Source organism: Stylophora pistillata, chromosome 2, assembly GCF_964205215.1.
Source record: "Stylophora pistillata chromosome 2, jaStyPist1.2, whole genome shotgun sequence".
Taxonomy (NCBI): domain Eukaryota; kingdom Metazoa; phylum Cnidaria; class Anthozoa; order Scleractinia; family Pocilloporidae; genus Stylophora; species Stylophora pistillata.
In genome coordinates, this window is record NC_142520.1 from 32,538,749 (window position 1) to 32,554,314 (window position 15,566).

The window sequence follows — 15,566 nt, forward strand, 5'->3', positions numbered from 1 at the left end:
GATGATGAATGTTACGATTGGTTTGTTTTATTCATGTCTGACTCATCTACCGTATTGCAAAAGTTTCCCAAGTAAAGGGGTATCTGGGCTTTTATAAACTGATTAACTGATCAACTAGTTTTTGCTTATTCAAAAGCAAGTACATTTTTTTCTATTAACATCAGCTGGTAATATCCATTGGTTGCAGAGCGAACATGAATATAGAAAGCAAAGCCGAGACATTTTAATTTAACTTTTTAATTTAATTTAACATCATTTATATAGCGCTAACTCCACTAATTGACCAAAGCGCTTGTTATCCAAAAACCACCTTTCTTTAAGCTCTTCATTTTTCCCTACAGAAGCTTCCTGCAGTGTAATGAGTTGCGACCACTCTGCTTGACGGTTTCATGTAAACTTTTTAAACAAAGAATAAAGGGTCCCCTGTAAGGGTTGCTACTGAGCTCTATATATCTCGATCTCTAATAAAGTTAGCGTGCGTTCATCGAGATATGAAGCACGGGGGAACTTTGGAGACCATGAAAGATGCGCAAGAGTTGCTCTAGATACCACCGAGAGCAACTCTATGTAATACAATACCCTTTACTATTACGGCTCCCCTATACGAGACTATTCTGTCGTAATATGCAATGATATATACAATATTAAATTACAATGGGTAAAAAAATGCTTACATGTGCTTCGAAAAAATTAATAAATAAATAATAAATAATGATAACAAATAAAATAAAATAAACTAACGATGATAACTAACATAAGTTTATATAAAGGTGTCAAAAGGTTAAAGGAGCCATTTAAGAAGAGTTTGTAATGAAATGGGCCACTTTCCTTTTAAAACTTAAAATATCGTTTGTGCTTCGAATATTTTGTGGAAGAATGTTATATTCTTTTGCCTTCTTGTTCTCTACATCAAACGTTACATAGCCAGTTGCCTGGACGTACGTCTTTGCTGCCTCATTAGCCTAAAAAAAAATATAACTTTTTCAACACTAAACAATCTTACAAAATCAACAACTCATATACCCATAATTTCTGACCTCATTTCACTTCATCCCGCCATAGTTAGTAGAGGGGACCCTCTATTAACTATGATCCCGTATTATTTTAGGAATCGCTTACTGCCCATGTTGGTGGTGTGGATGTCCTTAGGGCCAATTACAAGAATGGCGGTTAGACTTTCCTCTTGGTTCTCAAATCGGGCTGGGATAACCATTCTCAAATTACTAAAAGAAAATGGCACGATGAAGAGAAGGAGTGTATTAGTTCTCGCCTTAGGATATTCCAGTTTCACGCAAGTTACTCCGAAGTTAAGTCTCTCAAACGAAAGTACGTGTTACAAGACTTCGGTAAAAAGCGTTACATCGATCTGATTTCCTGAGATAAAACGCATAAAAGCGGACGGAGAGGATATTTCATCAATAAAATTAACTTCCAAATAGGAGGTCAATAGAATTTAAAATCAACTCTGCGGATGTTCGGGGAAGCCGATCTCTAATACTTTTTAAAGCTAAAGAAATTAATCTGTTGAAATTAAGACTACAAATTCAGACACGATTATCTGGTCGAATCTTCTTGCTCGGTGTTGGGCGATGCCATTGGCCTCCACACCTCCCTTTCCCTCGACAAGATGACAGTGACTTCTCCAAAAGACTTTGTTAGATCATGGCTGCAAGATAAGATATCATATTAAGAGTCTGAAGAGAAAAAGGAGAGGCCAGGGAAGGGACAGACTGGTAGCGAGTGATATTCATCATATGGAAGCATAGATATAATGACTAACCTTTATAAGCTATTAAGAATCCTTTTTTGTTAATACTGTAGTCAGAGGTGAACTCTAAATAGAGGTGGTTTCCCGAGCTTTTAATGACTTTATTAGTATGGCGTCCAGAAAACTTGCCAATCCGTCTGGAACTGGCGGATTTTCCGTCGTAAACGTAAAGAAAATCATAATATTTCTCCAAGTGGAAGTATCTAAAAACCAGGTTAATCCGAAGTGATGAGGTGATGACCCAACTACAACTAGTATGTTTTCCATAGTTCTTGGGATGCTTTGGGGTGTTTATTGTTCCTTGCTCTATTTTGTTCGTAGTTGAACTGCACGTGGACTGCTTTACTTCAACTTGAGGGGCAAACAGTATAAAAAGTAAAAAAAAAAATAAGAAAAGAAATAAATTAATTAATGAATAGAATAAACTTTAGAAAGAACCGATAACACTTCCAAAAAGGCGCCAACTTTTAAACTTGTAAGTGAAAGAAATATACATATATATATATATATATACATATATATATATATATATATATATATATAACTAACTGCAGACAGTACTGTTTCGGCCTTCTGGGCCTCATCAGTGCAGTTTTTTTTTTTGTTTTTCAGGCGCCCCCGGCCACGGACCCATTAGTGCAATGGTCAGTGCTGCAACGGCCGGACGACATATATACTTAACGGAACCGGAGTGCAATGGTTCCGCCGAGTAACGCCTGAAGGAGGGTACACCAGTACGCCAAAATCGCCCAGGAATCGAACCTGGCCCCCCGGAAGCGCTCCCCGCCTAACGGGGCACCTGAACAGTCGGGGTGTGCAAGGACTGCTGTTGGGTAACGAGTCCCATAATGCAGAGAACTACATGCTATGAGACCCTAACCCGCGTCAGGTAAGTATCAGTGCACCTCATCAGTTCAGTGCAGTGCTAATGCTAGGATGGGGGAGAACCGAGACGGTCACCCCAAACGACCCAACCTTTGTGGTATCGTCTAAGCCATGCCAGAGTGCTCAAACTAGAGTAAACCAGCGAGCATGCGCAATTGCAACGGCAATGACTCATCCTAGATAGAGTGCTCAATTTGGACATGAAAGCAAAGCTTTGTATGCCAAAGAGCTATTGTAGTACACGAGGACGGATAACTTCAAGCTAAGAAAGACATATAATCAAATAAAAAGTCTAAGAAAGTTTAATAAAATACGTTTCGGTCCGAGACCTTCATCAGTTGTAATACAAAGACTTACAAATTCCTCAAATAGATTTATATAGGGCGTAATGACACATATAAACAAAAACAGTAATTACTACGCGAAAAGTTATCACAATAAAAAATTGTGGAATCGACTGAAAATGTTAAGGATCCAGCGTTGATTTGAAAGGCGAGAATTGTGCTAAAATTCCCAATCAACGCTGAGACTGGGACCTTTGATGCCCGCCCAATTTGAAAAAATTCTCCGCATTAATTATAGTTTATTCTTTTTTTTCGGAGTGAAATTCCTGGCGCTTATTCAAGCGAATAAGCGCTGGTTCCTTAACATTTTCAGTAGATTCGATGATTTTTTATTGTGATAATTTTTCGCGTAGTAATTACTGTTTTTGTTTATATGTGTCATCATGCCCTATATAAATCTATTTAAGGAATTTGTAAGTCTTTGTATTACAAATGATGAAGGTCTCGGACCAAAACGTATTTTATTAAACTTTCTTAGACTTTTTATTTGATCATGTCTTTCTTAGCTCGAAGTTGTCCGTCCTCGTGTACTACAATATTTTTCCTATTATTTATCGAGGTTTGGACTGTGAATCCCTTTGGATCCTTCTGGCGCGGCGTCACTGTTGGCTCGAGGCCTTTAAACTTGTTATATTATATATATATATATATATATATATATATAAATGTAAAAAACCTTATCCTTGAATCGGAGAGTGCTCTATAATCATTTGGAGCTTTGTAAACAATTATTTAGGAAAATAAAAATTAAAACTTGGTACTACAGATCTGTTTCGAAAGGATTAAAAGTCCTCTCTCGTCAGGTAGATAAGACACTAGTTGTCAACTACCTTGCGATTGAGCACTCTACACTGGGGTTGCCATGCACTTAGCCTTCGGGCGAAGCTCATCACCTTAGTTGTGATTTGAGCACTCTCGCATGGCAACATGTCTGCACTTGGTCCCACAAGTGTAGCGCCCAGGCAATGGTTTATTCCAGAGCTTGGCCCAGTGTCTGCACTGCACTGATGAGACCCACATAGGTCGAAACAGTGTGCACTGTCTGCAGTATATATATATATATATATATATAACTGCAACCACACCTCTGTATGTGCACCGTGATAGTAATCACCCACCTTCCATCCTAAAGAACATTTCCCTGGCGATCAATAAAAGACTTAGCGAAATTTCATCGGACAGGGTATCCTTCGACAAAGCAGCACCCATGTATCATCAAGCGTTAGAAGCAAGTGGCTATAAACATCAATTAAAATTTGACACAGCAACTAAAGACCAGAGGAGTAAAGAAGGGAGGAAGACAACGAAATATAACTTAGTATAACCCACCTTTTAGTAAGAACGTTGCTACTAACGTAGGAAAAAATTTTTAGGCATCGTAAAAGAATCCTTTTCGCCAGGGCACCCGCTAAGAAAAATTTTTAATAGGAACACTTTGAAAGTGAGCTATTCGTGCATGCCAAATTTAGAAAGAAAAATCGACGCCCACAACAAGTCCTCCCTCGCAAATAATTCTCAATCACAAGAAAAATCATGCAATTGTAGAGACAAACACTCTTGCCCGCTACGTGGCAGTTGCCTAATTCAAAATGTGGTCTACCAGGCCACAGTTGAAAGTCCCTTGGGAACCCAAACGTACGTCGGCCTTACTGCGAACCAATTGAAAACAAGATTTAGAAATCATACAGCTTCATTTAGACACGAGAACAAAAGGAACGCAACAGAGTTGAGCAAATATATCTGGTCCCTAAAGGATGCTGAAATGGAGTTTTTCGTGACCTGGAAAATAATAGTTCGCGCCAGGTCGTACTCGAATACTACAAAGAGATGCAATCTTTGCATAACTGAAAGATTCTTTATCATATGCAGAACAGGGGCGGGCACCCTAAACAAAAGGAACGAACTGGCGAGTGCGTGCCGGCACTCGACTAAATATTTGATAAGGCATGCTCAACCACCTACTTAAAAAAGGATCGTTAGTCGACTAGTATCTCATCCACCTGACGAGAGAGGACTTTTAACCGTTTCGAAACAGATCTGTAGTGCGAAGTTTTAGTGTGAAGTTTTAATTTTTATTTTCCTAAATAATTGCGTATATATATATATATATATATATTGTGAGATATATATATTTATTATATATATATATATTTATTCTGCTCTGCTTCAACGTATTGAGCACTGTTCCACGCGAAAATCGACTTGCAGACTTCCTATATATATATATATATATATATATAAACGTAAAAAACCTTATCGTCGAGTCGGAGAGTGCTCTACAATCATGGAGCTTTGTAAACAATTGTAAAGGAAAATAAAAATTAAAACTTCACACTACAGATCTGTTTCGAAAGGGTTAAAAAAGTTCTCTCTCGTCAGGTGCATAAGATACTGGTTGACTAACGATCCCTTTTTAAGATGGCGGTTTAAGCATGCCTTAACAAGTATTTAGTTGAAAAAGACAAATTCTATAATAGGAACACTTCGAAAGTGAGCTATTTGTGCATGCCAAATTTAGAAAGAAAAATCGACGCCCACAACAAGTCCTCCCTCGCAAATAACTCTCCATCACAAGAAAAATCATGCATGCAGAGACAAGCACTCTTGTCCGCTACGTGGCAATTGCCTAATTCAAAATGTGGTCTACCAGGCCACAGTTGAAAGTCCCTTGGGAACCCAAACGTACGTCGGCCTTACTGCGAACCAATTGAAAACAAGATTTAGAAATCATACAGCTTCATTTAGACACGAGAACAAAAGGAACGCAACAGAGTTGAGCAAATATATCTGGTCCCTAACGGATGCTGAAATGGAGTTTTTCGTGACCTGGAAAATAATGGCTCGCGCCAGGCCGTACTCGAATACAACAAAGAGATGCAATCTTTGCATAACTGAAAAATTCTTCATCATATGCAGAACAGGGGCGGGCACCCTAAACAAAAGGAACGAACTGGCGAGTGCGTGCCGGCACTCAACTAAATACTTGTTAAGGCATGCTTAAACCACCATCTTAAAAAATGATCGTTAGTCAACCAGTATCTTATGCACCTGACGAGGAAGGAGTTTATAACCCTCTCGAAACAGATCTGTAGTGCGCAGTTTTAATTTTTATTTTCCTATACAGCTGTTTATATATATATATATATAACTATGTAAAACGACTTCGTTTCGGTAATATTACGCAGCTACGAAGGACTAGGTAATTATAATCCATCAAATATACTTGCTCGAATGTGATTGGTCTAAGCACATCACCGGGAACATTCAGTGTTAGTTTAAACCACACAAGTAAACAGTACTTTTCGCACGTGCTTATTGGCTGTTTCTCGTTTGCCGATTTCTTTAGTAATGTCTTATTTGTAATTTTATCAAATCTGTTTGCTTCAATTGTTCACTTCCCTGCGATTCTTCAGTTCGTCTAGTTTTGCCTGGAAGTATATCAATGACCGTGTTTTGTTTGAACATGTACGAGTATTTTTGGCAGTCGTATCCCCTATTTCAAAACCTTATGTCCACTACGATAAAAGTCTCCGTTTAAAATTGAATTACAGATGAAAGAGCGTTTAACTGTTATTAAAGATGAACGGGCGTGTACGGTCATGCCAGAGAACCCTGAAAACTAAACTTCCCACCAAGCAAACGGTAAGCTGTTCGTAAACATCTTTACAGGATGATAAACACTATAACCTCCATTTGACGGTAAAATATGCTCGTAAAGTTGTCCCTGGAAATTATTTGATCCTCATAGGTCATGGTATAGTTCGAGCATCGCTCTCGGGAAACTTTCGGAACAAAAAATGTCCGCGGAGAAATATCTCAGGATATTTTCGTATACACCGTATTTCTCGTACATGGATCTCCAGGTTTGACGCACAAATATAGCGTAACAAAATGCTACGAAGAAACTTCATTACCTGTGCAGTTGTTTTCATTCCCGCTGAATCCAGGTTTACAAATACACCCGAATGATCCCTTTTCATTTTCACAAATGAAATTTTCAAGGCTGCAGTTGTGGGTATTTTCAGCACATTCGTCGATGTCTGAAATGAAATCAACACTCTCATATCCATCACCGTAACAAAGAGAACAAAGGGGACATGTACAGGAGTATATTTAATGTTCAAATAAGGAGAAAAAGAGGTATGCAGAAGTTTCCATACAGAAAAGTAAATTTAAACCAACATTCAGCTGGTGCTGAGGGTCGTTAGGAAGCAAATACTAGAAACGAAGAACTTCGATTCTTAGACAAGATAAACCTGGCTTGAATACATAATTACATTAGCATTGGAAAGATCCCTCGGTGTTTGAACAAGTGGCGCTTTGCTGGCCGCAGTTGTGCTGTTTTTTCTTTTTCTTTTTAACATCTTCAATGTACTGTACTTCTGATCGTGGTAGTGATTATCCGAACTGCAAGGGGGGAGGAAGGAGGGACAAAGCTCCAATGTGTAATGCAACAACTCAGTTCGGTAACTGTTTGAGTAATCCAGTTTTTAAGGATTTAAGGTCACCATGCTTATATCTCCTTCGATGCGACAATGCTCAGTACCTGTACATTTGGCGTATATATATGTTTCATATGTTTGTTGTTACCTGTACATTTGTTGCCATCACCGCGGAATCCAGGTTTACAAATGCACTCAAATGAACCATCGATATTTTGGCAAATGGCATTTGTAACACACTTGACTGAAATGAAATCAATCGACTTCTGCTAAAATAAAATGCTAAAATACGGAGGTCGCAGGAAGGGGGAAGGGGAAATATAACTTGCGATGCTATTCGTGAATAAGACCCTGTAAAAAAAAAGGTTTCAATTCTCAGCCATGGATAGACTAGATCACGGAGGGTCGTGGGTTCAAAGCCCATCTGGAAACTCGATTTTTAAAAATTGCTTATTTCATCTGTATAAATTCTCAGCCAAAACTGGAAATTCGTCTTCCATTCTCTTACAGACCAGTCAGACTTAGTAGGTTGATACTGCTCTGCATATTTCTGTTTCCTCGATTTCAATTAGTTAATTTAGTTAGCAACATCACGCTCTAAGTCTTTTCATTATTACCTGTGCAGTCTCGTTCATCCTCGCTGAATCCAGGTTTATCGATGCAGATGAATGATCCCTCAGTATTGGTACAAGTGGAGTTTCCATGGGTACAGTTGTGGTTATTTTCAGCACATTCGTCAATGTCTGAAATGAGACCAATAGATCGTATCCATGATCTCAACAAGTAATTGAGATGGGAAGTGTAGGGGCTACAACTTTAGTCACATGGTAAGGAGAAAATACTGAAATGCTCTTGAAAATGTCTTAGCCTATCACTTCTACTTCGTAGGTGGAGCTCAAGCTTCTTTTAATTCCTTAAGCAAACGAGTGGGATAAGTGTTTAGCAAGAGATTATTTGTTATATGTTTTCTGATCAATTCCATTTGGTGACCTAATAAAGGGAACTTTTCTTGCTTACAGATAATGAGATCATCAGATCATCAGATCTTGAGATCATGGATACGATCTATGTTATAACAACATAATTTGGATATATCAACAAAGTTGAAATGGTAAATTGGCCACCGTAATGATTACAAAAGCTGACGTTTCGAGCGTTAGCCCTTCGACCGTTAGCCCTTCGCTCCGACGAAGGGCTAACGCTCGAAACTTCAGCTTTTGTAATCATTACGGTGGCCAATTTACCATTTCAACTTTGTTGATATATCCAAATTATTTCGTTACTCCCACCGACGCAGCCCTAAACAGTTTCTTTCGAAACTATCAGCCTTTATTCATTTGTTATAACAACAATCGATCGTAAAACCACTGAAGAGATAGAACACGAAGTGCAATCAGATCGACAGTTAAAGCATATTTCTATTGCTTTACGCTTTACCGTTTTCGCAATCTTGACCCGTGAACCCAGAAGCACATAAACATCGATATCGTTTTCTTGTGAATCCTGACTGACAGGTGGCGTTGTTTTCACATGGAGCTCGAGCACAAAAATTCTTCAACAAAAGCAAAAGACAAAAACAGAAAAAAACACACAGAAAAACATAAAAATAGAAAAGGTAGCTTTTCTAAGTCTTCAATGCATAATTCTCTATTAGAAATTAACGTGGGAAGCTTGAAAGGGTTGTGCAGCTGCTCACATCCTCCAGAAAATCGAGAAGGTGCATATTTAGTCAGGCTATTAAAGGGTTAAGTGTCTATTCCAAGAATAGCATTTGATAACCTCTGTCATATCTCATTCAAATGATCTACGCATAGTTTGTAGAGGGGACTACCAACTATGATCTACGGGTAGATTCTTAAGCACTTTTGAGTCATGAGATTGATCTCAGTAATTAAATTGTTTCCCAACCCTTATATATTAAAGATTAAGCACCTTTGTTCCGTGGTACACGAAGTTCGCTGCTTTCACCAGATCCTTTTCGTGTTCTCTACTCGTTGAGTTGTTCAGTTCACAGTTGTGTGTTTCTGCTTCATTTTGTCCAAAATAAAAGTTGATACTGACGCAGTTATGGTCTAAGTAGCAGCGATATTCACACGTATCCCTGTCAATCACACTGATGTTTGCCATGGTGTGGTTAAAAAGACGTTCTCCCACGAAGAACAGAGTGGATGGAAATGCTAAGATACGGCATTGATCTAAAAAGTTGTACGACTCAAATTTTAAATGTGAAGCGGGTTATCAATGTTCTTTTTGGTTCTCACTTTATGTTAAGCTGGCTGTTCCGGGTAAATGAGATAAGTAGTGCCTGTACATATAATACACGAGAAAGCTTTCATCACTCTCAATTCAAGATCTTTTGCCGAGATTTTCGCGGATTTTGGCTGCTAACAACACCGAAAAATTCGCATGATCGTGATAGCGACGTTCAAAATTCTCTAGAAGCGGAAGGAAACCACTATATGATTAACAAAATAATACATGGTCGCTTGTAGCATAGTTAGTAGAGGTGGGATTTCGCTGCGCTCACTCGCGAGACATCGAGTCGAACACTCGAAGGGAAATTTCATATCTACGTGCGCCTATGTATTATTCTCTATTTTGTTTTTTAGGACAAATCACCGAATATTGAATGAATACTTTGAAAAATGTCCTTTGAAACTGCTATTTTAGGTTAAGATCCTCCCTTCGCTTTATTGTGCATTGGTGTTGTGATATGTTAATGAAGGGTCGTGAGTGTCACTATGTTACTTCACACCTTCAGAGGCGAGAATGTGTTTTTTTTTTTTATTGGACTAGATTAAAATTTTACATCTTACCTAACGGTTACAAAAGGAAAATTTTAAAATCTAAAAAGCGCCTGACCTGTTTAGGAAGACGTATTTTCAAATAAAAGTTAATCAATCAGGAGAGCGTCGCAATCTCGTAAATGGACGAACCCTTGGCGGAATATTCCCGGAAATTTCAAGTTATTTACATGTTTTGTTTACACCGCGCACTTGAGAAAATTCACACCTGGAAGTTCTCTGCTGGTGGAAAGTGTTCTCAGGGATGCAAAAAAAAAAAAAACAAAACAAAACAAAAAAAAAAACAGAAATCGAAATTAGAGAGGAGTCCCTGGGCAAAAAAAGAAAACAGGCCCAAAGAAGAGAGAAATGGCGCCATTTTGTCAAGAAAGAAAACAGTCTTGGCACTCCTTTACAGGCTGGCAGCCAAATTGCGAATAAAGAAGTCGCCATCCAACCTACATTTCTCGTAAATAAGGTTAAAAACGAAGTTTCCTTTCAATAGGCAACTACCAGCCTTGAGACAAAACGTAGGCAATCGCCTCGAATCGTATGAAAGCATGAATAAACCCACCCGAGGGAACTCATCTCAGCGATAGGGCACTTAAGCTGTCTGTCGATTTGCTGTTTTGCTTTTCAGCAGTTTCTCGTGCTTTACCTTTTTCGCCGTAGGTTTTCCTTTGCCAATTTTTCCCGTTACTCAACGCTCAACAGAGCGAAATAAAAAAACGTGAGTGCTATACGTTACTTTTCCCGTGAAAATCTTGATGCATCGCTTTTGACGCCAGGAGGTCCCGTCTTCCCATTGGTTCGCGGTTTCAGGAGACGAGATAATCTCTTGGTGTAGCACGAGTTGTTTATAAATCTTCAGGAGCTAAAATCTTGTATTGATTTTGAGAGGAATAGATCCACTTCGAGCGAATTTATAGGGTATGTGGATTTGACCGATTTTCGTCAAACCTCGCCGAAACATCCCGGTGATAATGACGAACGAAAGAGTGTGTCTATTTACGCAACACGTTTCGCATATTTTACGCTACTCTAACCTTAGATGCGGATATCTACACAACCAATCAGAATATCGGAAAAGCTTTACACACCTTTGCTGATTGTGCCTCATGAATAAGACTGTGCAGCCATTTTGCTCGTGCTGCGGGATCCGATACTCGATAGATTCAATAGAAGGACCCTCGGTCGTTTCACGCCTTACCGGCTCGTGACGCTCCCTAGATGAAATAATCACCTAAACTATATTTTTATCGCAGACCGCAATTATTAAGCTTTCTTTTGATTAATAGTTTGTTAGGGTTTTCTTGAAATTAGGGCGCATACGAATTTTTTTCCCGAAGGACACCCGCGAAGGTGGGAAGTAACCTTAACTCATCTATTTGTCAAGCGAGATTTTATATTACCAAATATCGAGATTCTTGTTAATTGGTGATCTGGCGAAAACTTTAAAGATTTTTTTTTTTTTTTAAGGAGTCTAGTCCAGATTTAGTTTTGTAACTTCAAAGACAGTTTTAATCGTTTGTATTTTGTACTGCGGTTTCGTTTTACACTAAATTAAAACCCCTCGAGACGTAAGCCCCTCTGTATGCTTTATTTGAAAAATATTCCAGCACAAGTTAAAATTTTAATCCCAGCGGACCGCCGCTAAATGCCTTTCAAAGAACCGGGCCCGGAAGAAAGGCAGCGAAAATTAAGATGAGTAGATAAATAGCGAATATTCTACTATAAGATGTGAATATAAGATGTGTCGAGAATAGTGAAAAAGTATCGAGGGTATTTTTGCACTTTCATATTTTTGCGAATAAAAGATAACCACGCATTAAAATGGACGAAGAATTTTCTTAGCCATTTGTTAATCAGGCTTCTCGAGACTAGAGGTTTCAATCTTTAACAGATTAAATTTTAATTTCTGTATCTAAAAGTTTTAGAGGACACGAAGAAGGAAAAACAACTTACCATCTGGGCAGGATAAAACTTGTTTTAAGAAAAGAACCAAACAGACGAAAAACAAGTGGAGCGAAACTCCCATGTCCTCAAAAACCAACAAAAAAGGTATATTTTAGATGTTCGCAAGCTAAGGACCAAAGCGAGGACCTTTACAGCAGTTTGTGGACTCCAATATAACAGCAGTTTAACGCTACACCTTATAAAATAAGTTAGCCAATTATAATTGAATAAGTTAAAGATATTTTGCTGCATCGTCACGGAAGGTGCTAAATTATTTAAAGCGTAAAGAAATCGTTTTTCTCTTCAGGCAGTTATTATTGCCTTTTACTCGCTTTCCCTAAGGCTTAAGGTCACTTCTGTTATCTGTTTCAGTAATATTTAGTAGGATGAGAAGAAAAGAAACTTTCGTTTAAACTCTGTGAAATATAAGCGTATAAAAGGCCTTAGAATGTGCTCCTTAAAGGTTTCACTATGCAAAATCTATAGCATTCTTTTAGTCTTCAACCTTCCCGCTCAGTTTTTGCGAGATTTGCAAACGAAATTTTTTAAAAACATCGCTTCACTAAAAACGTGCATTTGTTAATTTTCAGACCGACAGATCAAAAGTGCAACTATGGAAAGCTTATTATGCCTCTCCACAGAAAACTCCATCACTTCATTTTACGTTTAATGGTTCGAAAACTAACGTGTTCGTTCCATGAACTCTCGACTTATCGATACCATTCTTTACACCGTAAGTTTTCGTTCCATAAGCCAATAACAAAGTTCCCTTGACAAACCAAAATAAATTTCAAATGCATGTGTCTAAATAGAGATACCAACTTAACAAGATAAATATAGTCAAGTGCTCTCATTTGTTCAAAGAACATGATTAATAGCTCAAATTCAAAACTTTTCCTTTTCCACTGCGTAAATACATAAAATTCCTTTCAGTGCGACCGCGTGGCTTTTCAAAATCTTGGGAGTAACTTCCAAAATATGAATGGATTTCCAAAATTCTTGCCGACTGGATGACATTGTGAAAACTAAATATCTTAGTGGATCTACAAGAGAACGTCTAGCAATGGTTCAGACTATAAGCAGGGAAAATTCAGATACGTTAAGAAATAGCGAGATTTGCTCCTTCATAACAAGAAATTGTGTAAATAGTTGTAAAATATAATGAAAACGAATCGAAACTCTTTACTGGAATAAATTAAGAAAAAATAATCGAATGGAAGAGAAGTTTTGCAGCCATCATGTCAGTCAAGCCCCTACATTCTAAAAGTTTCCGTTTTTTAAATTTTGTACTTCACTTTGGTTTTTTTGTGAAATGCAGAGCTAAGAAATTTAGGAGAATAAAAATATGTCAATTTTCAAAAAAGAAAAGATAAACCTACGTTTGGACAGGATAACTCATATTTAAAGGGAAAAACCACTGAGATGAAAGGCAAGAGGAGTACAAGTCTCATTTCCACAACGACAAGATAAAGCCAAATCTCTTTTGTTAGAGAGCTAATGACGAAGGAAGGCAAGGAGCTTAACAGCACTTTTTTTTACTGAAAATATGCCACCAGTTTAAAGCTGAATGGTGGGAAATGTTTAAAGCTAGCCCCCAAAGGTAATTTGAACTTAATACGATGCTGGCAAATGAAAACGAGCCAAGATAGAGATCCTTAGTTCCCCAGATTATGTGGGGGAGTTCTCTTTCCTGTTTAACTGACGAGACGAGAATCCAAACCTCGAGTTCTAGGTGAATACACTAACTTTCTTTTCCAGTGTGTGAAGTTTTTCGTACCTGTTATCTCTTTCTTGAGTGCGTACGAACCCTTAACATGCCAATGAATTTTATTCTTCGTACTTTTTGGATTTTATTTCAGTATTTAAGTAAAGACGTCAGACAATTGGCAGCGAAGAAATAAGGTGAATCAATAAATAACGAGGATTTTTGAGTCATGAGAAGATACTTTGCAAATACAAGTTTAAGAATAGTAACAAAAGAGAAAAGAATCGAGAACGCTTTGTGTCAATTTGTCAACGAGGCCTCTATAAACTGAGAAACTTGGTTTTTAAGCTCTTTAGAGTAAACTGAAAAACCTGAAAGAAAGTATAGGGGAATAAAATCTACCATCTGGGCATAATAAAACTCGTGCAAGGGGAAGAACTAAGACGATGATAAACAAGTGGAGCGAGACTTTCATGTTCTCGAAATTAACTGAAAACAGGAGCCCATGGGATGGGCTCCTACCAGGGCGCGTAGGCACGGTTTTGAAATTATTGTGAGATTAGTTAGCGACGAATTCGAAATACCACACGTGCTAATAATTACGTAATAACGTGAAATAGAAACAAAAGGGAGAAGCAAAAAGTTAGACATTAAAGATTCTTGTTACGTGTAAACGTATTTAGGTCAGGGACGAGCAACTCAATCAGATGAGCATTATGGAAAAGTTGTAGACTTTCCTATGACGGTGCAAGTACAAGCCAGGATAAGATAAATTAATAAGCACTTGATTCGAAGAATTCCTTCTTCTGTTGTTTTGTTTCGCCAGGTACTCCTTTCATTCCTTAGTTAGTTTAGATAGTAAACAGGTCTCTAATTTTGTCCATTAGAGCGACAAAAATGCACTGCACTACAGGTGGTAGCCCCACTTTGTTCTAGGAAGGGGTGTCGATATTGGAAGCACCACAATCTTAAATACCTTTGACGGAAATAGATTTACCAAGCCGCGAATAATCTTAACGCGAATGTAAACGTAATTCACTTGACAATTGTATGTCAAACTTATAAGTGGAAAACAATAGAAAATTGTACATTGCTAGTTTTATTAACACCATACGTAAATGAATGACATTGGTTACTGTTACGGAAAATCATATTTTAAAGTCAGCTTTGTATAAAGCAATGATTTTGCATACATTCTTGGGAACAGCAAAAATGACTTAGAACAAACATTCTAAGTGGGGTGTTTATTCCGTGTAATGCGGCATAAATAAAAGTTCGGGTAAAAAAGACACTCTAGGGTCAGGCATTTAACTTTTTACGGGGGGGGTGGGGGGGTGATTTCTAGTCATCAAGAAATTTTTTTCTAGCAATCTACTGGGCAGGACATTTTTTTCCGTTCTAAATACTCTGCAGGATATGTTTTCTCTCCTGATTTCTCTGTAGGATTTTTTCCCCTCCATTATAATAATGCTGAAGATAACTAATAATGCATTGCATGTATGAAGCAATCATCTTTCAGCATTATCAAAAGGAGCAAGTTGCAGTTGCTGCGATTTTGTAAAGCCCCCCCGGAATAATGAAAGACTGAGGTGTGCAACATTTTTTTTTCTTTCTTACAGCAACACAAGAATTGTTTTTTTCTGTTACACGTGGGCTGTACGCAATTTTTTTCTTCCAACAAGA

At 38.0% G+C, this 15,566-nt stretch overlaps 1 protein-coding gene across 3 annotated transcripts; it reads right to left on the reverse strand.

Moving 5' to 3' along the window:
• Positions 1 to 221: 221 nt before the first annotated feature.
• On the reverse strand, positions 222 to 12,361 carry LOC111341059 (uncharacterized). Of its 3 annotated transcripts, XM_088750858.1 has the most exons (9): positions 12,188 to 12,336; positions 11,323 to 11,448; positions 9,372 to 9,634; positions 8,877 to 8,991; positions 8,057 to 8,182; positions 7,588 to 7,683; positions 6,912 to 7,037; positions 1,781 to 2,119; positions 222 to 1,666 (listed from the first exon to the last, which is right to left on the reverse strand). In XM_088750858.1, exons 3-9 carry the CDS (start codon positions 9,564 to 9,566, stop codon positions 1,656 to 1,658), a joined length of 1,008 nt encoding a protein of 335 aa, XP_088606984.1. In that variant the 5' UTR covers positions 9,567 to 9,634; positions 11,323 to 11,448; positions 12,188 to 12,336; the 3' UTR covers positions 222 to 1,655. The 3 variants fall into 3 exon arrangements, with proteins under 3 accessions (XP_088606984.1, XP_022803740.2, XP_022803741.2); XM_022948005.2 differs by lacking the exon at positions 11,323 to 11,448 and having other exon boundaries at positions 12,188 to 12,361; XM_022948006.2 differs by lacking the exons at positions 7,588 to 7,683; positions 11,323 to 11,448 and having other exon boundaries at positions 12,188 to 12,361.
• Positions 12,362 to 15,566: the final 3,205 nt, after the last annotated feature.

Coding starts and splice junctions, on each gene's coding strand:
- LOC111341059 (XM_022948005.2), bottom strand. CDS start 12,260: ATGGGAGTTTCGCTCCACTTGTTTTTCGTCTGTTTGGTTCTTTTCTTA. Junction 9,635..12,187: donor AGTTTTATCCTGCCCAGATG/GTAAGTTGTTTT, acceptor ACAACTTTTTAG/ATCAATGCCGTATCTTAGCA. Junction 8,992..9,371: donor TCGTGTACCACGGAACAAAG/GTGCTTAATCTT, acceptor CTTTTGTTGAAG/AATTTTTGTGCTCGAGCTCC.